General features: G+C 32.6%; 1 protein-coding gene across 2 annotated transcripts in view; it reads left to right on the top strand.

The window, feature by feature from the left end:
- Nucleotides 1-10,237, top strand: part of LOC111053320 (prisilkin-39) — an 11,584-nt gene extending 1,347 nt beyond the window's left edge. The window contains exons 1-3 of one of the 2 annotated variants that reach the window (XM_039438476.1): nucleotides 1,925-2,060; nucleotides 7,512-7,731; nucleotides 9,948-10,237. In XM_039438476.1, coding sequence (XP_039294410.1) covers nucleotides 2,043-2,060; nucleotides 7,512-7,731; nucleotides 9,948-10,003 — 294 coding nt within the window. In that variant the 5' untranslated portion in view covers nucleotides 1,925-2,042 and the 3' untranslated portion in view covers nucleotides 10,004-10,237. Of the gene's footprint in view, nucleotides 1-1,924; nucleotides 2,061-7,511; nucleotides 7,732-9,947 lie in introns of those variants that run through there. The other variant, XM_022340180.2, reaches the window with a different exon arrangement.
- The last annotated feature ends 1,899 nt before the right edge of the window (nucleotides 10,238-12,136 follow it).

Raw genomic sequence — 12,136 nt, 5'->3', positions numbered from 1 at the left:
TCTAATGTTGTTGAAAAATGATTCTCCATTATCAGCTATTTGCAAATATTACCGTGTGTTCCCTTTGAAGTTCCCACAATTTTCAATCACCATCAACTGAATTCCTATCACAGTATTTTAAATTTTCCAAACTTTAGATGTTGTTGAAAATAATTCTCTACGTCTATTTGCAAAGTTACCGTTACGTTTCCCACTTCATTCTTCACATGTTATTCTTCATCGTCATCCGTGTTTCGGATGGACACGTAAGCCGTCGGTCCCGCTGCCTAAAAAGCAGTCGTTAGGTAATGACAGAGGCCCTGAATTGATCAGTTGTGACCTGAAAACTCTGACAACAGACCTGAGCCAGCCAGGTCACTCGATACTATTATTATTATCGTCAACTGAATTTCTACCATAGTATTTTCAATTTTCCTAGCTTTGTAGTCATTGAAAATAATTTCTATCATCAGCTATTCGCAAATATTAATCGTGAGTTTTCCTCTGAAGTTCCCACAATGTTCAATCATCATTATCAACAGAATTTCCACCACAGCATTTAAATTTTCTAAACTTTTGATGTTGTTGAAAATAATTCTCTACAGCTATTTGTAAAGTTACCCTGAGTTTTCCTCTTGATTGTAATTTTCTACTGTTGTTAATTTTTCTATTGATGTAAATAAATAAAAGATTGATTCTCCACAACGTTCAATCACCATCATCAATAAAATTCCCACCATAGTATCTTCAATTATCTTAACTTTTGACGCTGTTGAAAATAATTCTCTACTATCAGCTATTTGCAAAATTACCGTGTGTTAAAAACAATAGACTATAAAAATCTTGTAGTAACCTCTATTTCTAAAATTTGTTTTATATTGTTTTTATTAATTTGTTAGAAAGTAGCCCATGTGAGTGGAGTGTTTTCACCGTGATTTTTATTTATTAAATCATTCAGAATTACACAACTTACAGAAAAGTACCACAGACTAACGCCCAAAACGGTTCCAATTCTAATTTATACAACAGTCCTAATGTACGTTAATACAGAATGTATGTTCGTTCCAGAATTTACGTCAATATTACTTTAAAAATGCTCAGTCAATCTTCCACTATTCTCATGTTCTTTCCTGGAAATGATTATATTCTCGACCATAATGTGCCATTTTCAAAGGAACCGTCATTTTGTTTCTCTTAGATTATATTTTCAAAATGTGAATATTTCCTATTCTAGTTATAATAATGTGAAATATTCTTTTATGTTTAGTTCGAAGCATCTGAATTTGGAAATCTACTTGGAAAATACTTGATGACTGAAAACTTTGTGAATTGAAGAACTACAAGGCTCAACTTATTTCGGACTATGTGTTATCTAAATTTGGGAGAGGAATAGCACAAGGTTACCTTATATTTCCTCTCCCTATCATTTTGATAATGTACCTATTGTATAAATGAATAAAGAATGAATGAATAAAGATATTCTTTTCACAAGTTGTTGTGATTGGATCGAAATATTTCCATGGGTTTCCAGAATATTCAATCAACTTTCCACGATTTTCCAATTTTTCGATTGCATTAGATTAATGCATTATCTACAAACGATACAGGTGATTTTTGAAGATTCATAAATAGTAGGAAATATCAACTACATTCGAAAATAAACCCCACAATTTCTAACTTCCATATTCCATGATGAAAAAATTGAACTGGAATCTAAATGGGAAATCAGAACTCAATCTCTTATCGCTAATGTAAAGCTTTGAGAAATTGCCAGCTCGATAAACTTTAATACCCCCAAGCACAACTGAAACGGAAGTCGAAAATTTCGGCTGCAATTTTCCCACGGCTTACTCAATCATTTATTTGTTAACTCGCATACCGATGCGTCAAATCAAGACTAGCCATAGTTGAAGTTGAAGCATGACTTGATTTATGATTAAGTCCCCTTTTTGGGAGGGGCTTAACAATGATGCAAGCTATATAATCAGAGTAAGCAGGTGGAATCTCAATTATAAGTGACTGTTCTGTGTAGGTGTTAACATTACTTCTCTAGTCCCCGTACAATGGCCACAAAAATTTCAGTAAGTAAATAGTTAATTCATTTTAAAAGTTAGTGAAGTTCTCTATTATGAGACAAATCATCAATATTTCTCCCAGCAAATAATCCGGCAGGTAGTGCTTCTATCAACTGACATTTCAAAAACTCGTATTTATTCTCTTTTAGCGACTACATAGTTCTTGATTGAAATATTAATACGATAACTCTAGGATGAAATTAAATTTTCTTCATACTCCGTATATATTGTTTTAGAATGATAATAGTTTTCAGTTTTTGGTAGGCCTAAAGGCTAGCTACACACTTTTGAGATTTTTGTTCGTACGATATTTTGCCGTCCTTATAAATTCTATTGGATTAAACATATGATTTCAAACAGATGATGTTTTTCAAGTACCGTTCAATCTGATAGAGTTTATAAGGACGGCAAAATATCGTACTAACAAAAATCGATGTGCGTGTGCAGGGCTTAATTCTGAATATAATATTTCCCACTACTTGATATTATGTGATTGTTTCCAAATCATGATTTCCAATAATTAAGTTAATATCGCTCATGATTCAAACAATAGAGATTTTCTCTCCAAACAGCTTTTATATTTTTCCGTCAAACTTTTGGATTATATTTGTTATCATACTAATTTTCAACGCCAATGAATTTTATGATAAACTCTTGCTATATATTTTTTGGAAATATCATCCTCAATCAATAAATAATATTATCAAAGTGAATAAATGAAACACACATAATAAGAAACATATCTTCACATAAGTAGGCTACGTGAATTCTAATTTGAGGCCACTTCGAATTCTATATTGAGGTCCACGTTATAATGGCAGTAGAGAAAGATAGGAGAAAAATGTTTCCGATCCTCTGTCTTGTCAATGTCATCTATAGACAGTAGCTGATACAGGTTTATTAATGTTATATTAACGGTTCATTTTCGTTTAACATGATTGATATTATATTTCATTAAGCAATAAATTATATTTTCCAATAATTTCATAATTAAGATTAAATATTTTGTCAATTAATGGAAGGCTACTCCAAATTCTATAGTGAGGTCCACGTTATAATGACAGTAGCAAAAGATAGGAGAAAAACGTTGCCGATCCTCTGTCTTGTCAATGCCATCTATGGACGGTAGCTGATACAGGTTTATTGATGTAGTATTGACCGTTCATCTTCGTTTAACATGATTATTTATATTTCATTGAGCAAGAAATATATTTTCCAATAATTTCATAATTTAGATGAAATATTTTGTTAGTTAATTATTAATTCTACATTGTTAGAAGACAATCTGGCAACAGAGCAAAGCGAGAAAGAGATAGTGCTATCCGCTTTGCTGAATGATAGACATGATAGCAATGGTATTGCTAATCAAACACTGCCATTATAACGTGGACCTCACTCTATAGATAATTAATTTATCATCAATTTCTAAACTCATTTACATCTTGGTAATCTGATAATATAGTACACTACGAGTATTTTGCATAGGAAACAATTTCTAGATTACTTATTTATGATTTTAATTACTTTCCTCTAAATTCTTCAACTAACAAGACTGCAACTTCTTGTAAATTTATATCAACTTGATAAAAATGAGGAGAATTGAAAATTATAGGAACAACAGATAACAAGATAAGATAGCTTCAAGAACTACCTAATAAGTAGGCCGACTTTTTCTCAAGAAATACTGCCACAATGGAACATAACTTGAGGGCCTCATTTTGAAGGTCTTCAAAGCTTACTTCATCATAATATTCTTATCGCTTTTCAAAGCAACTATAGTTATTGGTGTCCCATTTTTTTATCACTATACCAATAAGTTACCGTACATAAATAGTGATTGTTCCTCTTCAAGTTTGGCACAGGAATTATGTTATGTATACTCAACATACATTTTTATCACTATACCAATAAGTTACATCAATATAATCGTCTCTCTTCGAGTATGTTACTAAAATTATGTTGTATACCTACTAAATAGCTAAGATTTTGAAATTCCCATGCTTATTTCTGTCGTCTACTGTTTACGTTCTTCCTTTCTTCTTAACACGCGAAGAAATAACGGCACGGTATAATTATTGTGTGTAAACATCAATAAAAGAACGAAAATACAAAAGAAGATGGAAAAGAACGAGAAGGAAAGGATAGTCTAGACAACTTCTCATATCCTTGACATGATAAGTTGGAAGGACGCAGGATGTATGAAAGTATGTATAATTAGACGTCTTATCCTGTCCTGATTGAATTTCAATACGACGCTATGGGAAAAACCTTCAAAAGTTTTTCCATTCATCGTTATTGATTTTTTTTGCATGGATGATCAGTAATTAATAGTTTTCTCAGATGATCCATTCTAATTATTTCCGTTAGATCCCAACTTACAATAATTGATTCAATATAATCAGGTTGAATCTTAGATTGATCCATTCTTATTCCCGTTAGATCCTAATTAAAATAATGGATACAATATTATTATCAGGATGAATCTCAGATTGATTCATTCAAATCCTCATTAGATTCTAATTGGAATAATGGATGAATAATGATTATCAGGATAAATTATTATGAGATCTGTTCACTTGCTAGTATTTCAACAAGCTTGTATTATAACTCCCTGGTTATATTGAATGGAAACTACTTTATGTATTCAAAAGCACTGGTTATCAACAATAACACCTTCAGAACAACACAGGAAGTCTCTGGTTGTATAGTGAGGTTCATAATGGCTGGGACGAATGATAGGAGAATAGCGTTGCCGATTCTCTGCCTTGCCACTGCCCTCTATAAAGTCTACCGGTATATGGGACGTAGATATTGAGTACTGTTCATTCTTGTTTAAAATGATCAAAACTATATTTTATTTGTAAAGATTCTTATTTTTCAATAATACTTTCTCATGATTGAGATTACATAATAATTTGTTGATGATTAATTGTATTCCTACATTGTTAAAAAACGATCTGGAATCGTTGCGAAGCTAGCAATGGATAGCACGATCAGCGTTGTGGAATGATTGACAAGGATAGCAATACCAATGCTAATACTGCCATTATAACGTGGACCTCACCATTCATTTATTCTAATCCATCACTTACTTCATGAAAATAGAATAGAATACCATAAAATTATCATATTCTATTATTCATTAGAATAGGTAATAATATATTTATCATAATATCATCAACTATTATCAGAATTATCATACAATTTTATAATGTTATTCGGATGGACACGATTATTCTCGGTCCCGGCTGAAGTATGACAGTCGTAAGGCCCATTGACGGCTTAAATTATATATTCAGGCGGTGGGACCTTCCCGCAAGGGACTCTCCACCAACAAAAGCCATACGAATCTACTTTTTTATTAGAATGATTGAAAGAAAATAAATAAGATTAACCTTTTTTTGAGCTACTACACTCCCGAATTCTCACTAGATGACAAAACACTGTCAAGTGTTCTACTCAAATTTATCCATACCAACAACAAATAATTTACTAGCCCGAAAAACTCTATTTCAAGGTCTAACTCCTCTCAGTTCTGCACCAATTTCCAGATTTCACACGTTTAGACTCGGATCAAAACCAAAACTTCTGGAAGACGGAAACAGACGAACGAATTAGCTGCACCAAAAATACTCGAATCGATTCGATTTGTAACCGAGTCTCAAATTAATGAATGAACGAAATTATGATGAATGGAATGTTACTAGGCGTGAAGCCATTGAGAAATAGCGTTCAAGGTCACAATAGCCACGATCCAGGAAGACCTGGATGTCAATTGCCATAAAAATAGCCATAAAGTAAGCTCATGCCAATCACCTAATTGTTATTCGTTCCGCGGACTTGGTATAATATTGTTCTATTATACTGCTTAATACTTGTGAAGACATTGTTAATGGTAATCTAGCAATCTATCACGAGGTTTGTTATGTTGAATTTGAATAATACACTTTAACTTTCATAATCTACATAGATATGCTAGATGTGAACCGTGAATGTGATGTAATAGATTATTGATGATGATTGAATTATATTTGAATAATTCTTCACGTGTAACTTGTCACGTCGTTATTGTAACTTTGTAAGGTGATTTCCAATCCTATTATATAAAGCGAGCAATTTCTGTATATGGTCTGTATATGATCTCGAAAACGGCTCTAACGATTTTCACGAAATTTAGAACATAGTAGGTTTAATATAAAAATTCGATTGCACTAGGTCTCATCCCTGGGAAAACTCGCTGAAGGACATGGAAAAGATAATAATTATTCCACCTTGGAAAAACGGATGATAATTTCGTCGTCTGTCAATAACAACAGATGTGTGGGAGAGAGACAGAATATGTTCAGCTGTTCAACTATTAGCAATCAATCACGAGAAAATCAATCTAGAAATTTTAATAGACTTAAAAAAACTGTGATTTGTTGACATGACATGGTATATCATTCTAAATTAGAGTATATTATAATTTTCAAAGTTAATCATTATTTTACAGTTTTTGAGTAATAAGTGAGTTATTTTATTATTCAATTTGGTTTGTAAACAATCTAAATTGAAACTTTTCTGTTTTCAAATGTTTGGACCTGAATTCAGTGTATGGAACATAAACAACTTTTTGGACTATTTATAGTGTATAAATCAAAATTCGGGGAAGAAACAGTTTTGGGCTGTGCATGTTAGTCCTTCCTCAATTAGTTTAAAGATTTGTGTTCTGTTTATCAATAAATAAATAACGAACGAAGCTCGGTGCCCCGATATAAACTATTGCATTTATCACAATTATTATTCATTGTTTGAATTACAAGGTGTATGTTTTGTTGAATCTTCTTTAATTTTAACTGATATTGATAGGCATTGCTATAGATAGGGGAGAATCAGCTTCAGACTTATTTCATAAGTTAACAAGTTAGGCTTGAACAGAGAAAAATTTTGTAATATGTTGTATTCTGTGGCTTGAATTACGAGGTTTATGTTTCGTTGAATCTTTTTCAATTTTGACTGATAAGGGAGAACCAGCTTCAGGCTTATTATTATTTTCATAAGTTAACAAGTTAAGCTCAAATTACAAAGTCTATATTTTGTTGAATTTTTCTTAATTTTCCTTTAATCTTCCTTTCTGACATTGATAGGCTTTCACTGATATTGGTAGGCGAGAAACAGCTTCAGGCTTATTCCATAAGTTAACAAATGAATAAATAAATAAATGTTCATTTCCTAAAAAAAACTAAAACTAGGTACTACATCAATTACAGAAAATATTAGATAAATTACAATTACATACAATAGTTAGTTACAATAAAAATGTCTTATAATGTGTCCTCTACATATTAAGTGTTTTCTGTGTGAAAATTGACCTTTACTCCACTATGGCGTATCATGTTCTAGAGAAGGTTTTAGACAAGTTACTAGGCTAAGCTACTATAGCTTATTTTGTATCTTAAAATATTCATTTTATTTCAGTTCCTTCTGGCTATCTTCGCCATCGTTCTTGCAGTAAGCTGGGCAGCTCCAGCTGATAAGCAAGCCGATGTTGAACAACTCCAGGTGGAATCCGAACCCAAAGATCTCAAGACTGCCAACTCGTACGGCCTGGGCTACGGATATCCGTACGGCGGATACGGTGGACTCTACGGATATCCTTACTACGGAGGATACGGACTCGGCTATGGATACGGATATGGTAGGACAGAGAATATTCAAAATTTCATCACTTGCAGGGCCGTATTTAGAAATTTGGCGCCTTTAGGTCAAGTAGCGCATTTTCTCCACCCCGACTATAATAATAAGACGCAGTAGTTAGTAAATCACTCAAAACTAAAAACTGTATCAGACATATATTATTTTAATTCTTTGAACACTATTTTACGGATCAACTTGAAAACTCTTATTCTATTTTTTCCAAGGGTAGACACACACCAGTTAGTCAAGACAAGACATGATCCGACACGTTCAGTCACAATACTTCACATAGTTGCTTATGAAGAAGACATGTCTATTTGCAATGACTAATCAGTGTGAGTTCGGTCACAATCAGCTATGTGAAGTATTTATTTATTCATTTACATCAGTTAGTCAAGACAAGACAAGACAAGACATCATCCGACACGTTCAGTCACAATACTTAGTTGCTCATGAAGAAGACATGTCTAATTGCAATGACTAATCAGTGTGAGTTCGGTCACAATCAGCTATGTGAAGTATTTATTTATTCATTTACATCAGTTAGTCAAGACAAGACAAGACAAGACATCATCCGACACGTTCAGTCACAATACTTCACATAGTTGCTTATGAAGAAGACATGTCTATTTGCAATGACTAATCAGTGCGAGTTCGGTCACAATCAGCTATGTGAAGTATTTATTTATTCATTTACATTAACCAATGCACAAATCAAATACATGATTACAAAAGGACCAACAGGCCTAGCCCAAAAATGTTCCCTTTCCGAGTTTTTATAGTAGTAAATCATATTGTAGTTTTGTTAGTTGTATTGTGTCTGATCATGTCTTGCTTTGTCTTGACTAACTTGTTTGTGCCTAGCCCAAGAATTGTCGTTTTTTTCACATGCAGTATTCTAGATAAAAGTAATTATAACTGAGAAAGGAAGAACTAACTCAAGACACAAATAAAATACAATATTGCTAAATATGCGAGTGGCTATGCTAATGTAAACCAGGCTACGAATTCAACGAGCAGTTCCATCACGAATAAGAATTCATGGGAAAATCGTTAATCATTGGACAATGACTTGCATGTGATATTCTAAGCTGTTCGCTTCCTATTGGTTGTGGGCTGTGAAGGTAAAATGGCGACTAATCAATCTATTGACCAATCAGAGAGCTCCTTGTTCTTGAAGGCATGGATTATTGACTCAACCACTCCTACATCGATCCCATGTTATTGATCTGGGAGTAAATTCAACAATAACTATGAATAATATCATACATTTTAAATAATAAATAAAGCTTGAATCTTTTTATTAATATAAAAAACTTCAAGTTTTCTATCTAATATAATAAAGCTTCATGAATGGTTTACTATGATAACTATATTAGCCTATATCAAACTCAAAAATACATTGAAATTCTTGAATATTGGGTGGTGAGGTTCTAGCTTGGTTTGGAGTACGAACTTTGAAGAAATTTTCACAAATATAAGGAGAGATTTATAGATTGATTGAATGTAACTCATCCAAATTCATCCACTACATGAAACACCATAGAGAAACAATAGCGTAAGTAGATATCCCATGGTATAGGGCGATTATGTCGCAGCTTTTACTGTTATCTCAAGCCGATAACTGTCGATTATTGTCGATATTTACTGTTTTGACCGGGTAAGAGTGTATGAACGGCACAATATGAGAGACTACCAGCGTCATAAAGCTTCACGGGAAAGAAATACATGAACTATCGGCTTGAGATAACAGTAAAAGTTGCGACATAAACGCCCTATACCATGGGATATCTACTTATGCTATTGTTTCTCTATGATGAAACCATTGCAAATAGATTTCGAGAGTCAAGCACTAAATTGACATATTCCTTGAAAATAGTTCATTTCAAGATCCCATGAAGTTCACTAGAACTTCATAGCTCATTTCACAAGAAATTTTTGATGAATCTACAAAAAGGCATAGATACTCAGTCAAGGTTCCAAAAAAGTTAATTGACTTACAATAAAACTGAAATAAAACCCACAACGTTTTCTCGTGTTATGAACTTCCTTTGTCTAAATTTCTGTTGAAGAATTATAAGTAATATTTAATTTTGATTGATTTTGCATGTGATGTTGACGAAAAAGTATCGAGCCATTTATTCATCATGAACTTATTAAGTGTAGAAGATTCACATTTTATGAATGATTTTTAATGAATGAACTATTTCTTTCCAGCTCACTACCCCAGGTACTACTACGGTGGATACTACGGTTATCCATTCTACGGTTGAGCAACCAGTACAAAACAACTTTATGAATGAACTCGTCAACTGATCCACTCACTACGTCATAAATATTGTCATGAATGACCTCGTCACTACGTCAAGAGCTACACCATCACTATCACGCAACCAAAATCATGAATGACAGTGAACCCAGTTCGATCGTTACCAAAAATCTCAACATCTAGTTCTACAAATATTATTGTAAAAACTCTTTTTGTATTAAAGATCGTACCAATATATACGTGTTTGTTTATTCATTTTCATCTCCAAACTTCTCATCAATTTTTCATTTATTCATTCTATAGATTCATTACGTTACATTTCAAACCTTTAAAAAATTACAGCAAAATAAAGTTTAACACAAATTTCAATGATAAAAATGAGTTGAATACAATGTCCTGAAATTCAATACAACAGTCTATATTGGTTATACTATATTCTGGTAAATAATATAGTATAAACCAATATAGGACTGTTGTATTGAATTTTAGGACATTGGTATTCAATCATTTTTATCATTGAAATTGTGTAAACTTTATTTTGCTGTAATTTTTTAAAGGTTTAAAATATAACCTTTCAAGTAAATTTTCTCAAATAGCCTATAGATTGTCAAGCCAAAAACCTCAAGTCAGAGACAGAGTAACAGACCAGCTGTACAGAGTGGTAAAATAATAATAATAATAATAATAATAATAATAATAATGATAATAATAATAATAATATGCCCTTTTTCTAAAGTAAATTAATTTTCCTAGAAAATAATACAAAGGTGTATATATTTTGATATCATGTACAAATTCATTAATTTCATTACTTTAGTTATTGCCACCAATTATTTAGGAGCTCTAGACTACTAAGATTAGGTTAAGATGTTTCTTGTATCATCATTCTCAGTACAGCTGATGATGCGTTGTTAACTACGTGAAACCATGTTCTGTTTTCAGTTTTTAATAAATTTTTAGTGAAATTTGACTATATCTTGTTTTCTTATTATGGAGAGAGTTCACACCATCACCATCATTTCTACTAATTTTAATAAAAGATTATGTCGAACTGATGATGTTTGTTTGTCAAGTTCCGTTTAATTTGATAGAGTTCAAGAGGACTGCAAAAAATCGTACGAACAAAAATCTATGTGTGTGTAAGGCTAGATACACACACATCGGTTGTCTAGTTCCGTTTAATATGATAGAATTCATAAGGACAGCAAAATATCGTACGAACAAAAATGGTGTGTGTGCAGGGCTTAATGGGCTTTAGGCTATCTGTAGTAATAAAGGAACGGATTCAATTTGAAATTATACTGTATAGAGAAATTGAATTTTGCAGCATTACATGTAAAAGAGTATAACTAGGAATGAGTGATGCTTGATTAACAACTAATTGAGCCTATTGGGACCAAAAAGAGCAATCTCCACCATTTTTGTATTTTCATGTTTCTGTTCCATTCTATGTATACAAAGGCGCTTTATCATAGAGAAACAATAACTCAAGTAGATATCCCATGCTATAGGGCGTTTATGTCGCAACTTTTACTGTTATCTCAAGCCGATTATTGTCGATTATAGTCGATTTTTACTGTTTTGATCGGGCAAGAGTGTATGAACGGCACAATATGAGAGACTACCAGCATCATAAATCTTCACAGGAAAGAATTACATGGACTATCAGCTTGAGATAACAGTAAAAGTTGCGACATAAACGCCCTATACCATGGGATATCTACTTATGCTATTGTTTCTCTATGGCTTTATCCAATGCTCAACACAGATACTACGAAAAGATACAAGATCCATGTTAAAATTGGATCCAAAAATCGTGTTTTTTTTCAAAAAGAGACAATCTCCACCGAGTGTTGGAATCATAAGAGACAACCTCCATTCCAGCCAACCAGCAGGAAGGAAGCTGTCACGTGACCGCTGTTCCAGCTGTTCAACTTCGAGGTTATGTTTTGTTTTACATGCATTCATTATTCATTGTTGTCTGATTTCAGCTATCAAATCACTATATTTTCATTGAATATGGAGTTATTATAGGCTTTCAGTGTTTCAATAATTGTGTTGAATTATTATTATTAGGAGTAGAAACTTAGCGCCAAGAGTAAAACTTAGTGGATCTATGGATCCTGAAACACACCAT

The sequence above is a fragment of the Nilaparvata lugens genome, chromosome 11 (assembly GCF_014356525.2).
Source record: "Nilaparvata lugens isolate BPH chromosome 11, ASM1435652v1, whole genome shotgun sequence".
NCBI lineage: Eukaryota > Metazoa > Arthropoda > Insecta > Hemiptera > Delphacidae > Nilaparvata > Nilaparvata lugens.
The sequence above is the reverse complement of the archived record's forward strand: the minus strand, read 5'-3'. Positions and strand labels throughout refer to the sequence as shown.